We start from the raw sequence: 27,490 nt of genomic DNA on the forward strand, positions 1-27,490 counted from the left end.
AAGATTTTAGTTGCTGATAAGAATAAGTTATAACATGGTGTTCAATTTTTTTTTTAATTTTTTTTTCAACGTTTTTATTTATTTATGGGACAGACAGAGACAGAGCATGAACGGGGGAGGGGCAGAGAGAGAGGGAGACACAGAATCGGAAACAGGCTCCAGGCTCCGAGCCATCAGCCCAGAGCCCGACGCGGGGCTCGAACTCACGGACCGTGAGATCGTGACCTGGCTGAAGTTGGACGCTTAACCGACTGCGCCACCCAGGCGCCCCCAATTTTTAAGAATACAGACAGTTAATATTGCAAAAGCTAGGATCTTCGTGTGTGAAAAATTTTAACACTACTACTATACATCAGAAAGCAATTGTTGTAGCATATCTAGATTGACAGTTTTCCTCACAAAGGAGATTTTGACCGGCTACTAAATCCAATTAAACATGTCAAGAGTTCAAATTCAGTCAATTTGTCATACTACATCTGTTTTGATTGAACTGCTGACATACTTTGTTTTTGTATATACAGCACCTCAGTCTCTAAGTAGTCTCATCAACTCTGATTAAGTTAATTAATAAAAGCACCTCTGTGAAGTCTACAAATTACATATGCAGGATTCATCTGTTGAAATTTTATGGGGGCACCTTGGTAGCTCAGTCAGTTAAGCGTTCAAGTCTTGATTTCAGTTCAGGTCATGATCTCACAGTTTGTGGGATTGAGGTTCGCGTCGGGCTCTGGGGGCTGACAGCATGGAGCCTGCTTGGGATTCTCTCTGTCCCTCTCTCTCTGCCCCTCCCCCGCTTGTGTTTTCTCTCTCTCTCAAAATAAACAAATATTAAGGGCACCCGGGTGGCTCAGTGGGTTGACTGTCTGACTTAGGCTCAGGTCACGATCTTCTGGTTTGTGGGTTCAAGCCCCACATCAGGCTCGCTGCTGTCAGCATGGAGCTCGCTTTGGATCCTCTGTCCCCCCTCTCCTCTGCCCCTCACCCCCTTGTGCTCTCTCTCCCTCTCTCTCAAAAATAAACATTAAAAAATAAACATTAAAAATAATTTATGCATGTATACAGGTATGTGTGTATACATACAAATAAAATGGAAATGTTGACATGATGAGAATAGTGCTTTAATATACACATTTTCTGTCCCCCTCACAGGTGAGTAGACTCAACCTCCAAAATAACCATGACTAACTACTAGACTCGAGAAGAATGCATGCATCAGAGATTCAGATTTTAGGAAAAGAGGGTAAGGTGGACACAGGAAGATCATGAACTGATAGTCTTTGAAAGGTTATTTGAACCTCTGGCTCAGTCTGGGATGGAAACTATGAACCTGGTGATTTCCAGGTGTATATACGGGGCCATCTGTGGAAGACAATTGACTTAACCACAACATTTATTTGACAGAGGAAGGAATCAGTACCTGCCTGTGTGCTTCATGAAGGCATTACTGGGCAATGGCTGTACTAGATAACAGGACAGCTGTAGCCCTCACCTCGAATTCATAAGCTCAGGATGCTTTCCTATACATACTTATTCCAGGAGGTTGTGGCTTGTTAAGCCTTTCTTCACCAGAAAAAAAAAAAAATACTCCTGTTATTTTTGTTGCTTCTCAATCAGCAGTATATAATAGAACCCACAGGGGCGCCTGGGTGGCGCAGTCGGTTAAGCGTCCGACTTCAGCCAGGTCACGATCTCGCGGTCCGTGAGTTCGAGCCCCGCGTCGGGCTCTGGGCTGATGGCTCGGAGCCTGGAGCCTGTTTCCGATTCTGTGTCACCCTCTCTCTCTGCCCCTCCCCCGTTCATGCTCTGTCTCTCTCTGTCCCAAAAATAAATAAACGTTGAAAAAAAAAATAAATAATAGAACCCACAAACCTGACTTACATTTATGCTAACAATTTCACACCCTTTAATTTAAGCACAAAGAAAAGAACACAAGACCTTTCAGTACATACAAGGGACTGAAAAAGGGAAACAAAGCTGACAGTCCAGACAAGTAGAAGAAAGAGACAAGAGCTTTAATAAAAATGAAATGACAAGCTTTAATAAGATAACACAAGAGCTCAGAAAGCCTGATACCTGTTATTTTTTTTTTTAATTCAATAGATGATTTGGAAAAGAGAACGGTCAGCGCTAAAAATAAAACGTGGGTTCTGAATGACCAACCAGAGGAAGTATCTCACAACAGAGAGAAAAACAGAAAGAAAATGAAATCCTAAGGGAGACAATAAGAGACACAGAGGATAGAATTAGTACATATAATATGTAGTGAAGATAAATATCAAAAGGAGAAGACAGAACAGATGAGACAGTTAAATATTTCAAATAACTTATAGTTAAAATAACTTTAAGACAAAATTTTCCTGAGTTAAAACATTATTGATTTGCTGAAGTTAAAAATGTTACCCAAGTACCAAGAAGGGTTAAAGAATAATTAAAGAAACATATTTAGAAATATATTAAATCACACCCTAGCGAAATTTTTCAACTCTGAGGGACAGGGTGGGGAGCAACTTACAGATTGTGAGATAAAGAGAATACTTTAAATATAAACATACCGAAACTGAGACTAGCATCAGACCTCGTATTGGCCACAATGGAAACTAGGACATAGTGGCAGCTAGATGGCAATGAAAAGTAGAAGACAGTGATGTATAACCTGCAGAACCCTATTAAAAGAAAAAGATTATGGGGCACCTGGGCGGCTCAGTCGGCTGAGCGTCCGACTTCACCTCAGGTCATGGTCTCGCAGCTCATGAGTTTGAGCCCTGCGTTGGGCTCTGACAGCTCAGAGCCTAGAGCCTGGAGCCTGCTTTGGATTCTGTATCTCTCTCTCTCTCTCTCTCTCTCTCTCTCTCTCTCTCCCCCACCCCCCCCCGTCCCCTGCTCATGTTCTGCCTCTCTCTGTCTCTCAAAAATAAATAAATGTTAAATAAATAAGTAAGTAAATAAGTAAATAAATAAATAAATATAAATAATTAAAAGGAAAAGATTAAAGAATGCTGTTACTTGGGTGCCTGGGTGACTCAGTCTCTTAAGCATCCAGCTCTTGGTTTCAGTTCAGGTCATAATCTCCTGTTCATGGCATCCAGCCCTATATCGGGCTCTGTGCTATCAGCATGGAGCCTGCTTGGGATTCTGTCTCTCCCTCTCTCTCTGCCCCTCCAACACTCACATGTGTGCACGCACATGCTGTCTCTCAAAGTAAATCAATAAACTTAGAAAAAGAATGCTGTTATTATCCAAAGAATCCATCGTCACAATTGCAATAGAAAGATCATTTTAAAAATACAAGTATTTAAAGGGTATATATCCTTATATACTTTTTATTTTTTTAATGTTTGTTTATTTATTTATTTTGAGAGAGACAGACAGACAGAGAGAAAACCAGGGAATAACAAACAGGTCCCATGCTGTCAGTGCAGAGTCCGATACGGGGCCCGAACTCACGAACTGTGAGATCATAACCTGAGCCAGAATCCAGAGGATGCTCAAGTGACTGAGCCACACAATCTCCCCCTTATATACTTTTTAGAAGGAAGTTTCTCAAGTGCTGCAGCCAAATGAAAAATAAATTATAATAAAGATTGCTAAATGAGGAAATAAAGAATACAAAAAAATTGATGACCAGTAACCTCTGTGAGAGTTTTTTGTTGTTGTTGTTAAATTTAATAGTACAACAATAGCTTCAGTGTAATTTGAGTGATCACATGACCTCATCAACGAGATAAGTTATACTAGAATGGGAAAACAAGAGTAGCTAGGAACTAAAATTATGAATTATTGATTTTTGAAGGATTTTATCTTGGCTTGAAAGACTGAGGAGTTGCTGAGGGAATCATACTGGTGGGGAGAGCAATGTTCTTATTTAATTTGGATATAAAACCACAGAAATAGTGGGGTGAAAGACTGTTAAAAATCAGAACCTAAGCACTAGTAAAATGGAAATGCAGAGTGTAACAGTCACTGCTGTGCCCCAGCATTTGGCTGCATCCTAAATAGGATAAAAATTACTAGAAATAAGAAGAGAATATGATACAACCACAGCTATAATTGGTAGCTTCCATATACCTCTTTCAGAATTTGTTGGTTCAAGATGACTAAACCAAACAAACAAAAAAAGAAAACAAAACAAAACCAAGAGTAGAGATTTGTTTAAAACTAACAAGTTAAGCTTAATCCACATTTTATACAAAATGAAAATGTATGTTCTTCTTTTATATTATAGGGATATTAAAAAGGTCATATATCCACAAAGAAATTCAAAAAAGGACAAAAAGAGAGATTTTAAGTCACCTTTTCCTATCATAATCTAATAATCCAGAAATGTGGAAAATAATAGAATAAACTTTGATTCCTCTTCTAAAGCTGTTACAAAGGATGCATCAGATCAGTATACATTGCCTAGAAAAATGTCCCTGATGGACAGCTCTATTTAAAAACCATGTATACGGGCACCTGGTGTTCAGTGGGTGAAGCACCTGACTTCAGCTCAGGTCATAATCTCATGGTTTGTGAGTTCAACATTGGGCTCTCTGCTGTCAGCCCAGAGCCTGCTATGGCTTCTCTCTCTCTCTCTCTCTATCTCTCTCTCTGCTCCTCTCCTGCCCACACTCTCCCTCTCTCTCAGAAGTAAATACACATTAGAAAATAAAAAAAAAAACATGTACAGAATGAGGTAATATTTTAAAAAACGGGAATATGTATATATAATTTACGGTTAAGAATCACAGAATATAGTATGAAAAGATACTACTAAACTGTAAAAATTTCTTATTTCAGAAGGAATAGACTGGCAGAAGGAAGAAATGGAGAGTACTATACTTCATACTGAACTCTTAAACTATTATTGTATTACATTTAAAATAACCATAGAAGCAAAAAGACACAGTTTGCAATGGTAAATAAGATCTTTATGTAAGCTGTTTATGAGTAGTCACAGCTCCTTCCAAGTGACTTTACCAAACAGGCTGTTTTCCACTTCAACCAAAGCTGTAGGAAGACATGTACTATTTTCTTAATTTTAATTCCAACAGGAAAGCATATACTATTTTTCAAGGGTTTCTTTTTTTTAAGTTTATTTTTGAGAGAGAGAAAGAGAGAGAGAGTGAGCACAGGAATGGGCAGAGAGAGGGAGAGAGGGAGAATCTCATGCAGGCTCTGCACCATCAGCACAGAGCCCAATGGGGGACTCAAACCCACAAACCATGAGATTATGACCTGAGCCAAAACCAAGAGTCAGAGGACCAATAAAATGAGCCACCGAGACGGTCCAGAAAGCATATACTATTAATTGACTCTGAACGTTATGGAAACAGACCAAGACAAATGCTTAAGAAAGCAAGATGAATGTATTTTCAAAGAAATTTACATTATCATTGGAAACAACATTGATGGCCCTCACTGTGCAATTACTTGACAAGAGTCCTGAAAGTGAATGGGGCTGGTTTCTCACATGAAGAAAAGGGAATTATTTTTTGGTGTGTGAGATTCCTGACAATGAGTAAGGAACGTTAAGGGCAAATGTTAAACTGTGCTCTTAAATTAAGGGCATCCACTGTTAGATCTATTTTGGCTGAACTGAAGAGTTCAATTTTAAACAATGAGTTAAAATAAAAGTAACTAGTGAGAAAAATTCCCAAGCCAAAGCAGTTATTTAGCTAAGTTTACAACAATGAATAAAATGGCAGATTTTTGTTTTGCAATTTAAAAGTGGCTTCTTCGATGGTTCTTCTGCATTCTAAATTACTTTTGTTAAGCTCAGGAGATTCCTATTTCTTTGGCCCGACATACGAGGCTATCTTTATCTAAATGACCTTAATTTAGAGAGATACTAATAACCTTCAGATATAACACTAGTATTTACAAAATTATATGACCTAATTCCAAATACCATGAGTTTGATAACTATGCCACAGTCTATTCTCCTTTTAAATACTCACAATTATTTTATATGGCTGTAATAAAAGGCATAAAGTTACAAAAGACAACTTTGGAACTTGACTGAAAGATGGAGAGTCAACTATAAAAATTATCATCGTGATGAGCTTAGCAGGCACTTTTATCAAAGGCAAAGTGTATATTTTACTAAGGAAACTTTTGTATGCAAACATTTATAAATATATACACATGAATTTATGTGTAGATATTTAAACAGAGTTCTATGTATATGTGCACACACATGGCATACACAGATGAAATATATTCAGGTAGTTGGATATTTAGATAGATAGATAGACAGATCAGCTGGCAGCAGTGTTTTGTGATTTAGGAAGCCATATGCCATTATGTGCTAAACACTTTCACATTTAGTAGATAAAAGATTCATGATTCTTTAACCTAATTTTATTGGGAGCATAAACTGCTGAAATAATTAAATGATCACACTAAGTATAAACCAAATCAAAGAAATAATAATAAACACAGATAATCTCTCTTCCTCTCTCTTTCCAGGTCATGCTGTGCTACAGAGTTTCTCAAGGCCATGTACCCATATGTCCTCACATATAGGTGCTTCCTTGCTTCACATCCAGGCTGCAGCTATTATTTCATATTTCTATCATTTATTCTTCTCCCTTTCCCTTTTGGTCTCTACTGGTATCAGAACAAGATAATTATGTTTATTAGAATTGTTTTGGTAATCAAAATGAGTTTTTTAAAAATTTTCAAAAAAGGATCTGAATACTCCTCTCGGAAAGAAACTTAAGTAAGCTTTGGACTTCATGAACTTTACCGAATCAACTTAGGGATGCCAGAGGCCTTTTGTTCTATTCCTTTCCTGATTCTTGGCTGTGTTCCACGTAATTCATAACGATGTCCTTCTGACCTGTGAATAAATGAGTTGCTGTGTGTATATAGAAACTATTATGCTTAATGTTATTTTCTAAAAGAATATACTTTGCCAAGTTATAAATAACTTTCTAAAATATGATAATCACCGAACAAAACCATTTTTTTCCTCACCAAAGATTATGCTCAATTCTTTCAGAGGGTTTTGTGAGTTTAATGACACCTTGGGCTTAATGTGCTCCACTTTACAATCAAGATAGTTTTTTTTCTGAAATAGCTTGTTCTCTGTCAATGTTCCAGAAAATAATTACCATTGTATTTTCCCAAGGCAAGAATTCCAATATAAAATTGAACTGTTCTTCCTAGCGCATCTTCAAGTTTTAACTCTAAGAAACTATACCAAATTCACATGATCACTTTTAAATTAGTTTTAGATCATACGTTTTAAAAAGATAATTAACTGAGCTCTTAACAGGGCTCCTATTTCTTAAAACTCTGTGTAAAAGAAGGTACAAAATGAAGTGTTTCGCCAAATTAAAAACAAACCATATTAATTTTTCACTCCTCACAACTTTTCAGAATGCTGATTTGCTGACTTTTTGTATCCAAACTTTTAAAAATATAAACATTAACTAAAATGATGAATGTAAAAGCAATGTGTAAATCAAAAAGTATTTGTTATAGCCATTGATTTGAAAATGAAGAATATAGGAAAACACGCATATCAATGTAAGTGCAGGACATTTTCCCAATTTGGAAACTTCATGTTTTCAATTTTCAATTTTGATAAAGCACAAAAAAAGGTAACACTTCTGTGTTAAAGCAACTAACTCATTTTATTTTTTAGGATACCAAACAGGACAACTAAATGATGCTATTATTGAGTCTGTATATCTCTAAAACAAGCAAAAGAAGAATTTAAATCCAAAGGATAAAAATATTCACAAATGAGCAAATGCTGTTCTGGTACATTTATTTTATGTCAAGTGTAATATATTCATAATAGACAGATGTTGTGATACCCTAATTCCATCCTTTCCCCATATTTGTTCTTATTTGTTTTTCACATGTGACAAAAGAAATTTCAGAAACTTATTCTGGGGGATAATGCTTGTTGAGAGAGTATTTATCGCCTGGAAGGCCATAAAAATGAAAGGTAATCATGAATCTTAGAGCTTTCCTTTCTCATTCTTGAAATTTCAAGCAACCAACATAGATACTTGGCAGGAATGGTACCCCTTCATGTGAACAAGTTTCTCCAAATGGACGGTTACTAGACTGTATTTCGGAGGTCAATAAAATACTACCCAAAATGTCAGGAAACCTCACAAACTTCCGGACTTTATTTAACTTCTAGTAAAGGACATTGTAATGACATTTAAAAAAAGACAAAAAATAAAGATGAAAGAAAGGCTATTTTAGTGCTTCCTCCAACCCACCAACAACTGTAGACAGCCAAACTTTCCAAACAAAGGACAATTCTTGTATAAATTTAGCTCTATGAAAAGCTCAACACATCTGCTCTTATTTTTTCGCCTTTCCTAAGGACCAGTGAAAACTTTCAGATAATGGTACACTGGCACTGGGGCACCAATGTTCTAAGAATACAGGGCAAATAACTGAACTGTAGGAAATTCTACAGGAAGATCCATTCTTCCATTTATTCAACACATTTTTCTGGAATGCGTATCTATCTAAGAGGCTGTGGTAGAATCTATTTATATTAAAAATACTAGTTAACGAGATAGACGAGGTCTCTGCCCTCATGGATCCTACATTCCAACAGTAGAAGACAAATTACAAACAAATAAACAAATAAACATCACATTTCCAGATCATGCTAAGTGCTATAAGGAAAACAATCTGGCCAGTGGTGCACGATGGAGGAGGTGAAGATGATGTTGCGGACTATATTGGACAAGATGTTGAAGGATATATTTGCTTTACATCCTGCAAGATGAGCGGACATCAGGAGGCAAAGATCCAGAAAGTACCAAGAAAAGGAGACCACAGTTGCAAAGACTATGAAATGGAAGACATTTTTGCCAGTTTGAAGAAGAGGAGGCCATTGTGGCAGTACATTAAAGAGGTTGTTTTTCACTAAGGAAGCTAATATAGCAAAGACTCTAGATGTCTCAAAGTAGTTTCCCATGTAGGAAATACTCATGTGTATCTATCATCTATCTATTAGGTCAAGAAGCTAGAGTGTTCATGATATTAATCTATTGCTTCATGTGTGTCTGTGGCTAGGTACTAATCACAGTACAGGATCTGAATTTTGTAGAGATGAAAAGGTAGTTATAAACATTATAGATTACTGTATTTGTTAAACAACACATTTATTTATAACTTGCCACCCACACATTCCTAACTGTTATGAAAAACTTATTTGCATAGATCTCCTGGAAATTCTCCCAATTGACTTCTCTTGGACACCAAAGGATGGATTTCTCTTGGATTTCTTATGCACTGCTATTTAGCTAAACAGCTAAGAATGCCTTTAAGTTATGAAGTAATGTAAACATTGTAAATCTGTACAGATATGAACTCCTGGTTTTCATTTTATCCACACACCTTTAATCCAAGGATTACTCACCGCTAAATAAATATAGCTTTCCTCTCCTTTACATGAATTAAAATAGCAATTTAAGTTTTTAAAATTCACTCATGATTGTAGCATATGGTGTTAAATCTGAGAATGCAACCCACCTGGACTTTCAATTAATTCTTTACTAGACAGCTGCCTATTACTTATTGAGTACGACACTCAGAAGATTAAACAAATAAAAGGGGAAATTTTATGCAATTTTTAAAAGAAAATTATGTTGCATAATGAAGTCTCTGTGATTAAACACATTTGTATTGTTTAAAATAAAATGACATTTGAATTACAATTTAAGATTTCAAAGCCATTGGCTCTTGAAAGAGGCAGAAGAAATATCAGATCATTTGGCAAACTTGAAGACATTGTATCTGTTTATTTGATGAAAATCAAACTTAGGAAAGCTATGCACTTGAATTAATTTTATTCATCTGTTCTAAGAATATGTTCCATACAATGAGAGTCTTAAGTAATCACTGAAGAATCAGAATGATTCACAGATGGTGTAAGTGATTTAATTATTTTTAACCAGTTGTTCCGGGCATGCTCAGAAGGATATTGCCAACCCCACTGCAGAAGCCATCTGAGCTCCCTTCCAGCTGGTGTTCCATATTTTGAAAGCAAATTTAGATTGGAGAAAATTACACTTTTTATTGTTATGTTGCAAACGGAGGTCAAATTGCTGTGTATAAATTCTCCTACTTTTTTTTCCTCTTCATTGTATGAGTTATATTTATCAAATATCACGTCTTTTGTATGATTGCCATGGATTCGCCAATGTTATTTTATGTTTTGTGTTGTCTGGCACATAGGAGGCACTAGATAAATGTTTATTAAATGAAAGAGATGCCAATTCACTGTGTCCAAAATAAAACTTGAGTTTTCTTTACAGACTCCCAGTAAGTGTATGGAATTCTGATTTCACTGCACCCTTATAATTATTAGGAGGTTCTCATTAAAAACAAATAAAAAAAGAAAGAAACCAATATAAGGAACAATACCTCTCTGTCCAAGAGACAATACAAACCTCTCTGTTAACATAATAATTTAAACTATACCCTGATGTTGGAATCCTTGCCCTTAATTTTATGGGGACTCAGGCAAGTTGCTTAACAAATTTTGGTCTGTTTAGGTTGTTTTTAAGGATTAGAGATACTCTGAAAAATCTAGTGTGGTGTACCTATAGGATGCGAGATAACTGTGTTATCTCTCAAAAAGATAACTGATATTCCCACTTATTTTCCATTAGACCAACAAAAGATAAATTTTGCTTAATGTCCTTATTCACAATGAGAAATAGTAAATGGCTATAAAACAACTATTGTCATTCCAAGGAAGAGAATATTTATTTTAGTGAAACAAGTTACTCTGATGCCATAAGTGAGTTATATTTATCCTAAATTTACTGCTAAAATCAGAGAATAACACTGTGTATATCAATAATGCATCAGATTCGATTTTGTGTTTATATCTAATATTTATGAAAAATATATTATTAATACGTTTACCATCAATATTTCCTGAATATTGTGATAAATATCCACTTGATCGCTAAATTGGATACAGTATATTACTGTAAGAAAGGCAGCTTTGTTTATTTACATATTTGACACCAAAATAAATTGTGACTGTAGTTGTTTAACTTTAATTCAAAAGATGAACATACAGAATTATGTACCTAATATGTCCATAACCTAACTATAAAAAACTGCGTATGAATAAAAGCACATTTATGTTAATATTTCTAACTTATTGTGCTATTTAGACCCAGTCACTTAAGGTAATGTTTCTGGGGTAACATGTTATACGAACCTTATTTATAAAATGGTGACTTTATTAAACTCAGAAAAATACTAAATGGAAATGACATCTTACCTTATATACAGTAAGGGCTGTGAAATGGAAAGTTTCAGGAAAACCAAAGTCTTGTGTTAATATAGAAATTTTGGGCAATTCAATTAATGTTCTTAAGCCCCAGTATCCAGTTTGGATTATTCATTTATTTCAATAGTTTCTGTATTTATTTTTTCTCTCTGTACGTCAGAAACTTTATACTGTATTTTTTTGTGATAATGGTTACTTTAAAATTATGAACGTGCACAAAAAACTTTTGTCTAGGCTCTGAGCATTAAGAAGGTCTTAGAATGATTTTACTCATTCATTCATTCCAGAAATATATATCATGCACCTCTTACTTGCTAATCATTGTTTTTTGTTCTGAGGATAATGCAGTGGGAAAAAAGAAAATTCCTACATTTTTGGAGCTTCCACTCTAGGGAGAAAGATAGATAATAAGATGAAGAAAGGAAATACGTAAATGTTTCCCGGTAGTGCATTTTATGTACAAAAATAAATAGGGAAGGGTTTGAGCAAGCGTATGTGTTTCACTGAGGACAACACTTTCAAGTAAAAACTTGAAGGCAAAGGTGGAGGGGTCTGCAAAGATATCTAGGTGTGAGGGATGCAATGCAAAGGGGGCATGCCAGACATGTTCCAGCAAGAGCGAAAAGGCCAATGTAGGCAGAACAGAGTGAACGGGAGATAAAAAGTGTCACGAGGTAAGACCTGAGAGGTAATAAGGAGCAAGGTCATATATCCCTCGAAATCAATGTAAGGATTTTGGATTTCACTTGAAAAGAGATGGGAATCCACTGGAACATTCTGAGCATATACACGCACCAGATCTTTTTAGACGACGTGTGTGTTGAGTGCGTTGAGAGTAAGTAAAGGAAAACAAAGCTAGATATTTACTTGAAACTTTGAAATGACAGTGTCGCCACTATAGCTCAGGGGAGAACAGTCTGGTTATAAAAATGGGGTGGGTTGTGAGGTTATACTTGACATTAATGTTTTGAGACTGGATGAAAACAGCAAAGCAGGAAATATCAATAGAAAAGGGAAAATGTCCAAGGACTGAGCACTGAGGCATTTCACCTGTAGAGAAGGAGGTACCACCCACAGAGGCTGACAAAGAACATCTAGAAAAGTAGGAGGTGAACAAGGGGAAGAACTCCAAGCAATCTCCCTCTCTACTTTAATGTCACTGATGCCCAGTGTTCATTCTGAGTTTTGATACATTATCAGACAATTTTAAGTATAGTAAATGTTTCTTTAGTTTCTCCGTTTGTTTAGTCTTTTCTTTGCTCATCATTCTTTGCATCTCAAATCTTCCATCTGATATCATTTACCTTCGGATTAAAAAACAGCCCTGAGGAACAACAAACATGCCATGGATTATTATCTAGGCTTCACAAATGTTTGCAGAACTTATATTTACTAACACAGAAAAAGATGATATAATGTTTAGTGAAAGTTCAGGATATAAAATTATTGTAACCCAACTTGAAAGTATTTTGATTGATAATTGAATAATGGTGATCCTGGCTAATTCTAAAACAAAACAAAACCAAACCAAACCCAACAACCCTGAGGACCCCACAGTGAGAATGGCCTACTGGTAAACTTGCTCAATTTTTGGCTGGAATGATCTTTATTTCACTATTATTTAAACGGGGGGAGGTTTCTAGAAGTATACAATTCCAGATTCATAGATGGTTTTTCTTTCATTATTTTTGAAGACATTATTCTACCACCTTCTGGCATTTTCACTGCTTGAAAATCTGCTGTCATTTATACATGTCATTACTTTCTAGGTAATCTGTCTCTTCAGCTGTGTTGAAAATTCTCTTTATTTTTAGAACTTATAAGATTTACTATGAGAATAGATGGGTGTATTCTTTTTTATTTTTCCTCCTTGAGGTTTGCTTGATTTCCAACCTGATCATGAAGACTTTCAATAATTTTGGGTATTCATAAGCAATTGTCGCTTCACATATTGGCTTTTATCCATTCTCTCCATTCTTGCCAGGTATATTTGACTTTCTTACCCCCTTTCTTGTAATTCTTTTTCATGTTTCTCTATTTTGACCTCCATGCATTTGAGGGCATTTATTTGATCTATCTTCCAATTTTCTAATTCCCTGTTCTATTTCATCTAATTCTTGTCAACTGCATTATTAAGCTATTACATTGTTCATTTGCTGGAAGCTCTAGTCCATTCCTTTCAAAACTTCCTGATCATTATTTCTGTCTCTTGCCCCTAATTCCTACTTTTGATGCAAACTATTACTATTTTAAAAATATTTAACACGTTTATTTTGCATTCTGTATCTCATTAATTCATTATCTTTGTCTTTGGGAGTTGTATTTTGCTGTTTGTTTCCTTGTGTGAAGTTAGCTCTTCGTTTTTCAGGATACCTAGCAGTGTGGACTCTAGACACCAACCTTTGCGCATACGATCTTTCAAGCCAGTGACCGTAATAAAAAATATTTTGGAACTCCTTCAACATTTTTGGTGGTTCATTATTTCCCTTAATTCTGTTAGAAAACAAGTTACTAAATTTATCCTGAGGCTCAAATATCTAGTCTACATTGCATGGATGAGAGATGCAGAATATAATCCTACGTCTCTTTGCCCCAAGTATAAACATTACAACAAAATAACAGTTCTCCTAACATAGGTAGAACCTATTGTATAAATAGTGGCCTTGTCTTGGGGTGCCTGAGCAGCTCAGTTGGTTTTGATTCCGATTCCGGCTCAAGTCATGATCTCGCAGTTCATGAGTTTGAGCCCTGCCCCACATCAGACTATGTGCTGACAGCTCAGAGCCTGGAGCCTGCTTCGGATTGTGTGTCTCCCTCTCTCTTTTCCTTTCCCTTTTGCGCGCGCTCTCTCTCTCTGATTAAAAGAAAATAGTGGCCTTGTCTTGATTTTGCAATGTTAATCCAATAGAAATTTGGAGATTTTTAAAATTATCAGAACCTTAAATAAGTCACTTGTGTTGACATACATATGCGTTCTGTTCTTTTCAAGGTATTTATATATTCTCTATGCTTTGACACACCTATTTTAATTCATCTTGGTGGGGACACCAATGTATTTATTCAGTTTGTGGGCTCATGTGTTTCTTAAGTTCTGTGAAATTTTTGGTTGTTGTCCCTTAAATATTGTCTCTCCTGTATCCTTTTGGTCCTCTCCTTTTGCAATTAGTCATAGAGCTTCTAATTCTGTTCTCAGTTTGGCTTATTTTCCATATTTTTTATCTTTACATGGTATGTTCTGATCGCTGTACCATAATGACTTTCTAATTTTCTCTTCATATTTGTTGAATTATGTGTTGAACACATATAATTAGTTTTTTATTTCAATGACTAATTTTTGGTTTCTACAAGTTTTAGTTGATGTGTGACCATCATAGATACCTGTGTATTTTTCTGTGGTACAATGGTTTTATAAATTATGGTTATTTTATTCCTTGCTTACTTCAACATATTTACTTTAGAATATGTGATGGTTTTCTATTAAGTTCATGAAGTACTAAATCTCTTGACCATGATGTTAGATGACTGTAAGTGACCATGCATTTATTTCTTCATACGGGTTATAATATTTTGCTGTGAACGAATATTCAGTCTTTGTGTGTCTGTGGGACTCTGAAAAGAATGATTTACTGCATGATTCTGTGACAAGACTCTGCAGATTTCACGAATATTGGGACCGATTTTGTGCAAGTTTCTCAGTTTAGGAATATAGAGGCTTATAGTTAGTATATAAATTCAGACCTCCCACACTCAGTTTTAATTATCAAAGATCTTTCTTTTCTAGCCAGAATCCTTGGCAGATTAATTGGCTTATGGATAGGATTTATCTATTTCCCCTCTACATGTCGAATAAAGACCTTGAAGTTTCTATGTTTAGACAGGGTTTTCATCTACATCTCTATACTAGATGTTGCATAAGGACGTGTGCAAAAGGTCTTTGAAACTATCTCCTAACCAGTGGACCCACAATCCAGATTCACCATCATATGAGATAATGTGCTTATTTATGGCAAAGTGAGGGAAGAAGTTTCCATTTGATATTTTGAGCTCAGCTATGTCTTTAAAACGTTTTAAAAATTATATTTTATTCAGAATTTCCTTACATTTGAAAAGAGGGGTCAAGGAGTTAGTCAGTCTGGCATCTTCCTGGAAGGTGATTCTAGCTAAACATATTCTATTTACCAAACAATGATTAAATTGATTCTATTCCTTAACTGGAGACTAGAAAAACTTACTACAGAAATGGCAGTAACTATTATGATCACAATCTAGGAGACAAAGAATCTTGACTTATTTGATTTCTTTCTGAACTCTTGTGATATGTTACCACAGAACTGAAGCTGAGAGGGAGAAACTTTATAAGCAGCTACCTCCTGGTTCATTTCCCTTAGCAACAATTATTAGGTTTTTATATTCACAAGTCTGTTTACTAAAGAACATTCTGTCTCTAAGAAAATTATTTATGTTCCCAAATTCTCCAAGGATGTTGCATTAGCAGCTGACAATCTTTGTTGTTATTTCAAGGCAAAGAAAAAATATATCTATGTGGCAATTATGCAAAGAGGATGTTTCCTCCTTAGTCTGAAAATTAATTGGTTGTCATTATGTGATAGGAGCAAATATACCAAAAAATGAGTAATGGAATATCAAATCTAGGTTCAGACGTTATTTTACATGCAGTGATGACAGCTCTGTGGTTACTTTCCTCGTGAAGCAATGTTTTATTTTAAGAAAATCCAAAGTAACAAAATCATGCTAGTACAGTGAAGCTTTTCCCAATTTTTTTTTTTCCTGAAGAACACTAGTCCTTCACAACCACTCGCGCAGGAATCCTATCATAAAACCGAAATGAAATTTCCCCTTTTGTACTGCAACTATCCAGATGTGAAAGTCTGCAGAATCTATTCCCCTTGTAGAAATTCATAATCACATTTGCATATCAAAAGCCCTGCCAAGTTCTGGAGTAAGGGAACTTTGCTTAATTCAGTGTTTCTCAAACTTATTGAGACGCTAGATAGTTTTCTTTGTTTTGGATGACTTCCACCATATTTCAGGAAGCACTGAGTTCAAGCGTGGTACCTTCTACTTTTTACACATGTCCTTCGATAAATGTAATTAACTTCATTTACATTTTTTGACTGTAAAATGACAATGAAAATAATACTCAAGAGGCGTTATTCATGGAAACAGACTAGATATATGTGAAAGCTGTTTATAAAGGTAAAGTTCGATTCAACTTCAAACAATCTTTAAGTTAGCGGAGGAATGCTCACATTAGGAAAGTGCTGTCGTCTTACAAAATTATCACATATGGACTAATTTATATAATATATTTCTTTGGCACTTAAAGTAAATCTACTAAAAATTAATTTTCTATCAATTCTTCAAGAACTTGTATATTTTAGAAATGTGTACTTCTAACATTATTAACATATCTTATTGCAATTTACTCTGATAAACTAAAAGCTATCCTTCACAATATAGTAATTCCCTTTTCTTCTAGAGAATCCCAATAGAAATGAATACTTATACGAAGTATTAAAATATCTTTAAAATACCAAAAAAAAAACCCTATTAAGTATTACCTGTCCAGATTATACATCAACACTCTACGAAACGCTTATTTGCCACTAAATGGAAGGATGTCTACACTACAGCACCCTCCTAAGAGTCTAGGTGAAAAATAGCCCGTGAAGAAACAATGCATATATAAAGGCCCTGAAATGGAAACGGTGTCGGTGGGTTTAAGTATGGAGAGAAATGTCGTGCCTCTGTGACAGAAAAATGGCAAAAAGGGAGATAAAGTTGGAATATTAGGGTAGGCAGGAATCAAATCGTATAGGATTTGAGCTCACAGGATTGCACTGAAAGGGTAATGAGCAGCAGGGGCTTGATAGAATCTCACTCATGCTTTAGGAGCAGTCTGGCTTCACCAGAAAGATCATAGTGGAGGTGGGGAAAGGCTGGAAGCAAAGATTAGGGGCTGCTGAAGTAACTCAGATGAGAGATGATTATGCTGTAGACTAGGGTTTCCACAATGCAGATACTAAGGAGTGGTCTGATTAAAGCTGTACTGTGTGGGAAGAACCAAGAGAATTTGAAATGAATTACATGGGTAATACATGAGAAAAGACCATTTGTGCATAATGTCTGGGTTTTTGACGGAAGTGACAGGGTAATTTACCAGGGAGCTTGGTAGGAGCCAAATTACATAGAGGACACAACCAGTTAATTCTTCACTCGGTTATGTTTGACATATCTGTTAGGCACCCAAAAGAAGAAGGCGAATAGAGTTCTTAGATATAAAATGTTGATTATCAGCATTATTTACTTGTTATTTGAAGCCACAGGATACTCAGGGCAAGTGGAATTGTTGTATTTAAGAAAAGGAACATTCATTTTCCAACCTTTGCTCAGACATGTGCATTATTTTTGCTCCCATTCCTATGACAGGTCATGTATATACACCTATTCCAAAGGTTTACTATGTTTTTTGTTTCTGTTTTGTTTTTGTTTTTGCTTCCTAGAAACATGATAATTGACAGTAATTCACACTGAAAACATTAGGCACAAACCTTATACTTGTTGTGACCTTCCAGAATGAGCCTTTTGTTTATTGTACTCTCCTGTAAATTGAGTTCAATCACTTCTACATTCTCCTAGCACTCCATGTTTTCCTTTGCTGTGCTTGCTACAATTTTAGTGGCTGAGTACAAGATTTAATGAAAAAAAATCCTTCTTTATATATAGTATTCTATACAGCTTTATAGAGCTTGCTCCTTCTATCTGGCTTCATGCTCCTTTTTTATACTAGAACATTTAGTAATTCAGCAAGAATATATAGGTAATAGATTCTCACAGTTTTTGTTGATCTGAAAATACTTGTATGTCTGAAAATATTTTGTCTTCACTCTTGAGTCACAGTTTACAGGACATGAAGATATTAGTCTATTGTCTTTTAATATCTATTGTTGATGAAAAGTCTACGGTCAATTTTGTCACCCCGTAGGTATTCTTTCTTTGGTCCTCAGTAGCTTTTATAATACCTTCCTCATCAATGATGTTCTGAGTTTCATTCACACCTAGTTAGGTGTGACTTGTTCGTACATACTCCAGACTGGCTGACCTTTATTCAACCTGAGGACCCAAGTAAAGTGAGATTTATTCAATTTTGTTAAATGTCAGTCATTTATATAAAATATTCTCTATTTCCCAGGCTCTCTACTTTTTCAGTCTGGAAATCTTTTCAGGCATATATTTGAGTTTTTTTATTCCATTCTCTGCATCTACCAGTATTTTCAGCAAAGCAAAATTATCCTCAGCATTGCTCAATTAATGCATTCATTTTTCTTCTCTAATGAATCCACTATTTAAAAAGTTCTATGGGTTATTATTTTAGTAATTATATTTTAATCTCTGGACCTGTTATTATTTCCAATCTTCCTTTTCCCTATGCAAAATGGTTTGCGTTTATTGTAGGAATACCATTCCATTCTTTTTAAAAATATTTTTGAACATTAAAAAAATACAACACTTTAAAAAGTTTAAACACTTATGTTTAAAAAATTTTTGAGAGAGAGAGACAGCACACAAGTGGGGGAGAAGGGCATAGGGAAAAAGAGAGAGAAGCTTAAACAGGTTCCATGCTCAGCACAGAGTCCAACGGAGGGCTCCATCCCACGATCCTGGGATCATGACCTGAGCTGAAATCAAGAGTCAGACGCTCAACCAACTGAACCACCCCGGCACTCCATAAACACTTATTTTAATGTCCTTTACTGATTGTTGTCTTATGTCTAATTTCCTCAGATGTGCATTCTTTTATTTTTTGGCATCTGTTAATATAATTTATGAAAAGAATTTTTTCTTAACCATTATCATTTTAGTCTGTGACCTAATTTTGCTTAGGAGTTCCACACCAGCCCTGGATTGTGGTGGTACTTTGTGCAATTTTTTGGCTGCATGATCTTGATCTCTGGGAGATTAACTTTCAAATGCTACAATTATGCTTAATAAAAATTACACATAAGTTTCCATTAAGAAATTTTCAAAGCCTTCGGTTTTTTTCTTACCTCTTTCTCTACCTTTCTGTAGGAGATAGGAATTCAGACAGGGTACTATGGACGTGTTTATGGGGAATTATGCCTTCATGGGGTACAATCACCAGCTTTGCATGAAATTTCCTGCAAGTACTTTGTGACTCTACATAAAACTACGTGTTCAAGGATTATGGAATCTACTCTGTAACCTACATTGAACAAAATATATCTATCTGTTGCTAATAACATTATAAATCTCTCTCTATATATTATATATATATTAAAAAAATTAAAAATCATGTCCCTCTTCCAGTGTCAACTGAAAGAAGAAGAAAGAAAATTTTAAGCCACTGAGCCCTTATAATACAGCAGGTGTTTTACAAATACCGCCATATTTCATTATCACAAAAGTCCATATTCCCATGGCACAGATGAGAGAAATCAGGCTGAGAGATATTTACCCATGAGCATACAGTTAGCAGACAGAGTAACTGGGATACATATTCTGGGCGGTTCACCCCAGAAAGTGGCCTTTTTACTAGGCCACGCAGGTGTTACGAAACATCCTACGGAGAAATTCCTTATGTTCAGTTTACAATCATCGCTTGGTCTTCAATGAGCAGCCAGGTCTCAAGACAACAGGAAGCATATTAGAAATGTCTTCTATTCCTAACTAGGACTGGGGCTTCAACCTCCTGAATACTCAGATTCCTCCTAATCTGTTTTCCCTTCTCTACGGTCTCTCGGATTATCCTGAGGACCATCATCTGGTGACCCTTGGTACTCTGCTTTGGTCTACATGCCTGTCTGGCCCAGGGCTGCCTGATGGTTCCCTCAAAGTTCTAGGCCTTGCCTGAGCTTTATTATGACCATATGTAGCTCTGACATGGACATATTTCCTGAAGTGCACAAAGTGTGCACTGCTTAGTCCATTTTTGAGCCTTTATCTCTGAACTAAGGAAAATAAACTTCACATTTTAAACACAGCTCTCAACTGTTAGGCACTTTATAGTACCACCTGCAATCTTGAATTGCTACTCCTAAGATATGAAAGACTAACTGAAAATCGCTGCATCAAACAAAGTCTAGAATTTACATCTAGAGAGAACAGAAAGGGACATTGGGGAGAATGAAAGATGAGAGCAAGAGAAAAAGAACCAGGGAGCAGTAAAGAAAGAATACTGAAGTTATGACTACCTGTGCAGGATCGGGGCCACTGTAGGATTATTCCAAACGTAACTCCTGGTTAAGCTGTTCTACTCGTGGCTAATCTCAAATGGCCTCAGTGTATGAAAATTGGGTAAGATGACTCTAACCAAGTTGCAGACATATGAAATCAGTTTTTCGATATATATGAGTAATCAGTGGAATAAAAAGATACATCTTGGATCTCTCCCTCTCTATCACCTTTTAGTCCTAATTAAAATTCAAAGCCAAATATAACTGTAGTATTAAATTGATTAGTCTTCATACGTATTGTTATTGCTTCTGTGATCACAGAAAACCAGAGTTCACGTAAAAATATTTTCCCATCCCAGGCACCTTGTGAATTTTGGATCTCTCAGATATAAAATCAAGAAGAAAGTTTAAGAGGAAATGTATCATAGCATTTTAGTATGATTTTTAAAACGTTATGCTGGTTCAAAAAAATCCTTACTTGATTTTACCAACCACCATTACGCTTTACAAATACGTGTTAAGAGTCCTTTTATGTACGAAGGCATAATGACACTTTGAGTGGGTGGTTTGTGGAGATTTTTGATCTTGTGTCTATTTAACTATAAAATGTTAATAACTTACCTGGACCAGGTTCTAAAAAAATTAATCCTGCATATATGATTTGTCAAGATATGGGAAAATTGGAATGGAGAAATTAGTTAGTAGTCAGATAAATCAAAGCAAGAGACTTGTCCCTGAATGATCTATTAAATTGAGAGAAAATATTTAACTTGAATTTTCTTTATGGTTGCCTTAATCTTTCAATTCATTTTGTATCCATACACACAGGCTTTCTGTTAGTGTAAGCTTCAGTGATTTATGACATATTATGTTCATAACATCTAACAGGAAGGATAATAGGCTGAAATGTGCAATCAGCTGGAAATGGACTTCAAGTGTAATATAGTCGCAATATATTATATTACTTCTTCCAATTTCTCAGAATATTCAGTGGCTATTAAATCTTAGGGTACTGGGTTTCATCAAAGGCAGTGTATTCATGGATTTTTCTAATGTGTAAATACAATCAACATAATATGCAGTGTATTTTCCCTTGGTTAATAAGCAGCATTAACAAAATTGTACACTTATAAAATAAAGTTACGTCATCTAAGGCATATTTTTTAAATATGCCAAATTAAATGGAATCAACCCATAAGAAATTCCCAAAAAAGTCTCATCTGAAGGTTGAAACCAGCGAAATTGTCATTTACATAGGTCAAAAATGATGGAATATCTGTGGGTTTCATGTGATTCAACCCAACCGAATAATAAATCCTTATTTCCCAGACTTTGACACACTTGTCTTATAAGGAGCATTATTTTTGCAAAATTACATAGCAGTAACCATTCCTCTTCACGTTATGGTATCTCAGAATCGGAACAAAAATATTTTTTGAAAAATTCTATGGTTTATACCTTATTACCAAAAAAAGAACTATGAAGACCAAGCTTATGATTATGAATTGCCTTTTTAAAAATAAAATCACGGGGCGCCTGGGTGGCGCAGTCGGTTAAGCGTCTGACTTCGGCCAGGTCGCGATCTCGCGGTCCGTGAGTTCAAGCCCCGCGTCAGGCTCTGGGCTGATGGCTCAGAGCCTGGAGCCTGTTTCCGATTCTGTGTCTCCCTGTCTCTCTGCCCCTCCCCCGTTCATGCTCTGTCTCTCTCTGTCCCAAAAATAAATAAATAAACGTTGAAAAAAAAAATAAAAAAAAAATAAAAAATAAAATCACAAACTTTCCATTCAGTTGTTTCAAAGAACAGTTGCTCCTTTTCCCTTTGGCTTGTAATATTTCAGTAGTCACAATATTTGATATTATCCAATCTGCTGTCAGTTATAAGCCATCTTATTAGGCAGCCAAGTCTAAAAAGCCTTTTAACCCATTAAGTAGCTAGGGCAGATACAAAGACTAAACTACTATTCTTGAAGTCAATGACATAAGATTCTTATGCAAGTTGATATAAGAAGATGGTTCACAAGAGATTTATTGTTTACTATGTATACATTAAGAAAGTAAAATTAGCATGGGATGGTCTCAGGAGAGCAATACATATTTTTGGATCAGACACTGAAATAAAGTAAATGTATGATCAATTGACAAATTCACATTGCCAATGTTATGAAAAAAATGATGTGGCAAAACAAATTAAGATGTAGTTTTCATTTTTGATAAAGGGGCGGTTTCCTCCGTGCTGTTAATTTCTTGTGTTTTTAATCTGAAAACTTAACCGCTAGTTGTTGCCGAAGCCCCAAGCGAGGGCAAACTACTCACTTGCAGAATGCATATTAGAAGCCTGAAATTGCACCCAGGTTGTCTTTTCCTGTTAGTTGGCCTCTGTTATTAGAGTAGTAGTTGCAAACACATACGTGGGTTTGCCAGTAACAACTCACAATTTGTGCAAAGTTGAGTCTTCGAAACTGAGCAAATTTGCTCTCAATTTCCCGCCAGCGCTTGCTGAGCTGGATCTGAGTTGGCTCCACTGCCATTGCGGCCCCATCCTCAGACAAGCCCTCAGCTTGCCTACGCACTGCATTCAGCTCCTCTTTCTTCTTCTGCAATTCACGATCAATTTCCTATTGAGCAAAACCAATACAGGGCCCAGGGCAGTTAGCTAACCACATCAACCAACCTGCAAGCAGCACATACTTCTCTCAGAAACCTCCTAGGCTGTTGTCATTTTATTGTCATTTCCCGTAATTTACAAATATGGAAGCCATCACTGTCATCTTCACCCAAGAATCCAAATGGTATTTCAGTTATCTTTTGAATGCTCAGTTTTAGATATGCTCCCTAAGAAAATATTTAAATTGATCTAACATTTTTCTTTCTTCTCAATTCCTCTAGTGTTTTGGGGGTTGACCCAAACTGAAGTGACTACTCATTACTGATTAGGGACCATCCACATAGAATATAATTTAGAGGGTGAGTGGCTATTTATTTTCTTTTTTAAAAGTTTTGAGGAACTCAACAGAGAATGAAGCAAAATAAAAAGTGTAAAATAATAACAGGAAAAAAAAAACATCTTCAGACAATATGCAAATAAATCTATAGAGATTTGACACTGATGTGTGAAGATGCTCTGATGAAATGAATGTGCTAACATGAGAAAGAAGCCGTCCATATACCGATAAGTCATTTGTTCATCTGGAACAAAGATACACAGAGTCAATTACAATTTTACCAGGAAACATACGACATTTCTTAACTCATTTTACATTGTCTAAAAATAAAACATTTTATTCATTCAACAGTAGGTCAATTGAAAAACACTTAATACAGTACATTTACTAAAACAACACACAATACGAGGAAATGCAGCAAATCAGAGAGCACGCTAAAAGAGGAAACAGCAACAATTTCAAATATCATCCACCCATGTTAAGGTAAAGAAATTAAACTGTAGCAATAAAATCTAGTATTGACATTCTAAAACAACATTACCTTTATTTTCCTTTCATCTCTGGGTTCAGGTAGGCTGGCTAATTTTTTTTCAATGTCATCCAAGCATTTCAGGAGATCATCAGCCTGCCTCTTGTACTGATACCACTGGTGAGAAATTTCTAGAGCCTTTTTTCTTCTTTGAGACCTCAAATCCTGTTCATGGTGCAGATATTATTACAATATCAATATATATGTATAGGACACTTCTGGCTGCAGTTATTTAAAAATACTGAATCCCTCATCTTCTTGTACAGCTTTACTTAAATTCACATTTAAATGCTAAATATACAAATAGATGATTAAATGAGGTATTCGTGTGGCAGGACCTACTAAGACAAAGCTAAGAAAACTGGACAACCCACATAAAGTATTTTCTCCTGGCATGTTCAAATTTGTTGAGAAATCTCATATTTAATTGAGTAAATGAGTCAACTATATTATCATGTAGTCTATGTGAAACAGTTTAGTATATGAATACAAACGAATTAACTAGATATTTGCGCCCATTTAATGAGTTTATATTTGACTTTTAAAACAGATAAAAAATCTAAAATTTAGATCTTCAGCCCCGGGTTCGTCAATAAAAGTTTAAGTTTACATAGCCAAGCAACTACATTCACGGTTTTAGAAACCCCTGCAAAAAGTTTCATAGGCCTTGAATATTTTGTGATTAGAAATATAAAATCATCTGAGTTATCATGTAAATTGTTTTGAGCTCTCCCTCTCTCTCTATATATAGATAGATAGAGAGAAGTGTGAAAGATATATCTGTGAGTGTACATGAAAATGACAACTATTACAAAAATGCTTTCTCTTTTGAGGCTTGCATGGCCAACTTTTTTTATTATATCAACTCATGTTCCAAATGCAAAATGATGAATTAGTTAAAAAAGAAAAGGGAAAGTGCATGGCTTCCAATCAACCAGATGAGATAAATAAGGGCAACTGCTTAATAAATCAACAAAGGGTGGAAATTAATCATCTTGTTCCTTACAAGCTCACCCAATGTCTTCCCTGATCAATAGAATTTGTTATAATGCCATTATATGGTAACACAAGGGAACATAAGAGCTCAGAATACAGCTTTCATTTCTTCAGAACAGTAGCAATTAGGGTTTCATGTACAGATTTAACTGGAGCAAAAGAAAATAATGAATATCAAAGAATTGCTGAAATATTCATTGCTTTGGAACGTTCTGACCTTCTTTGAAGTATTTCGTAAGGACTAGAACTGGAGCCCTTTGGAAGGATAATATAGTTACTGAATTTGATGGTGTAGAGTAGTTTGGCAGGTGGAATACATTTTCAAAACTGCTTTTAATATTTATTTGCAAGAGTGATCTAAATTTCGTTCTCCATTTGGTTTAAAACTGAGGATGTAAAATTTACTGCCGTTTACATTTTTAGTTGAATTTCTAAACCTCCTGTGGAGGTAATAAATGCCTGGGATGAGCCAGATGGAATGCTGCTTTTTTCAAAGGTACCAAGATACAGCCACGCGAACGAGAGCTGAGCCATGTCTTCTTCATGACACGACTCAAATCTTGGCCAAGAGAAAGGGCTTGTGGTCATAAAATCTGAAACTCCTCTCATTCCCTAAGCACAAGGTGCTGTGTAATGTGTAAAGATATTTAGAGACATTATATAGATCTCTTTAGAGATATGCCAGATAACCATTAAACACTGCTGTTCAGTAGGACACGTATCATCATATGACCAGTGTAGATGCTTCTGAAAGCTTGGTCACAGTTGGAAGTGTGTGAATTACACAGCTTTCTGATTTTTCTGAGCACATTATGGCTTGCTCTTGCACTCCCTCAAGGAAGAGGCCTTTTCTATTTACTATATGTATCAGCAGTTACCTTCAGAACACCTGCTGGCCAATTAGACTTTCCTTGTGGATTCCTTGCAGGCACAATATTGTGTAATTACATTCTCAGCAGTGTTTATTTGGTTGTCTGACTATATGGGGAAAGGTTTTATGCTCTTATTTGCATAGTGAAAGCAGACTTCATCCACCTAGTAGGTGGATCTACCCACATAGCTACATAGCTCTATACGAGTGATTTACGATGAAAAGCTTGGCAATTAACAGTATTAGAAAATCAGCCATGCATGCCAATACAGAATATTGAAAAGCACATTAAAAAAATAAAAGGTTATGTCACAAAACTCTTCACATGTCCAGTCTCATGTCAAGAACTTCCTAATTATTATTATAGAAAAAAAAAAAAAAAACAACCCTATTCTGTCTTTTCTGCACAAAAAGCCATGTGAATCACATGGGGGTTAAAGCTATCCCCTACTGCTGGTTAATATGAGAGGGCCAGTTTTTCTTCAAGGACATTAAGATTCTTTTTGAGGATTCCTATATAAATGAAATTAGACTCTGTAGATGCTTATTCAGTTGCAAAGAGCGACTCTCTTAAAGGCAAAATGAAGTTAATTGAAAAAAAATTAAGTAGAATTCCAGGCCTTACTAAATGCATATTAGGTTACCAAAAGACTGGACCTACTTTAAGTAAGATCAGTAAACTATAGGAAGCAGAAAACCTGAAAAAATATAAATTGGTTTTCTGGCAGTTAACCAGGTTTTGCAAGACAGACGTAAAAATATCATTAAAAAAACTGTATTAGAAAATTAAATGTATAAACACTGTGACTGAAGCATGTTAATATTTTTCAATCACTACCCAGAAAATTCTAAGCAAAAAACCCACAAATTTTTAAGTAATACATCTTTCAAAATCAAAGACACCACTCAAAAATGTTAAATAAAGCGCACACACTGAAACAGGAAAAAAAAAAACGTATCTCTGGGGACTAAGATTCTTAAGCAGATTTTATTGATGCACAATATAGTTTACCCTACATAGGAAAGAAAAAAAACCCACAGGCAAGGTATATTATAATTTTAGCTCTAATACCTTGAGAGCATTATGTTTTGTCTGTAACAGCTGCTGTTTTATCTTTATTTCCTCTCGCTTTCTCTCATCTGTGATTCTTTGTTGTAAGTTGTCTCCTCTTTGCAACAATTCTTTTACAGTACCCTCATTGTCTTCACTCTGATTAAAAACAACAAGTACAGTCTTCATTTTGGTTTTTAAAAAGCTGTACATCGTTAACAGAGATAATAAGACATGTTACTGAAACACACACAAAAAATTCCAATTTTAAACTTTCAGGACTATTATTCTAAGATATTGTGCTCATAGTTTTTATTTTTCTTTTAAGTGGTTTACTGTAGCTCTTAAAAGGAGGAAGTTTCCTCCCATCTAGTTCAAAAGGACCACACTTGACCGGGGGCACGTGTAGGAAGATCAGGTTGTAACTTATTTCATCGTTTCACACAAGTCATCAAGTGGTTTTGATTTCTTAGGGCATATCTAGAAGTTAAACCAGTTTGGAGAAGTGAACTAAACTTGTCATTTATAATATTAATCAGCCCATGCAGGAATATTGGATGTGGATGTGTGAGTGTGAGACGGCAACAATTTTTAAAATTTTACCACACTCACTCCTA

The 27,490-nt window shown here is 35.5% G+C and overlaps 1 protein-coding gene across 1 annotated transcript in view; it reads right to left on the reverse strand.

Annotated features, from left to right (window-relative positions):
* The window catches only part of DMD (dystrophin), a 2,039,083-nt gene that overhangs the window by 1,174,078 nt on the left and 837,515 nt on the right, over positions 1 to 27,490 (reverse strand). The window contains exons 39-41 of the mRNA XM_040468816.1: positions 26,895 to 27,032; positions 23,968 to 24,120; positions 22,917 to 23,099 (exon numbers count right to left, since the gene is read on the reverse strand). Coding sequence (XP_040324750.1) covers positions 22,917 to 23,099; positions 23,968 to 24,120; positions 26,895 to 27,032 — 474 coding nt within the window. The remainder of the gene's footprint in view (positions 1 to 22,916; positions 23,100 to 23,967; positions 24,121 to 26,894; positions 27,033 to 27,490) is intronic.

This window comes from Herpailurus yagouaroundi, unplaced genomic scaffold, assembly GCF_014898765.1.
Source record: "Herpailurus yagouaroundi ecotype Mexico unplaced genomic scaffold, PumYag 67793, whole genome shotgun sequence".
NCBI lineage: Eukaryota > Metazoa > Chordata > Mammalia > Carnivora > Felidae > Herpailurus > Herpailurus yagouaroundi.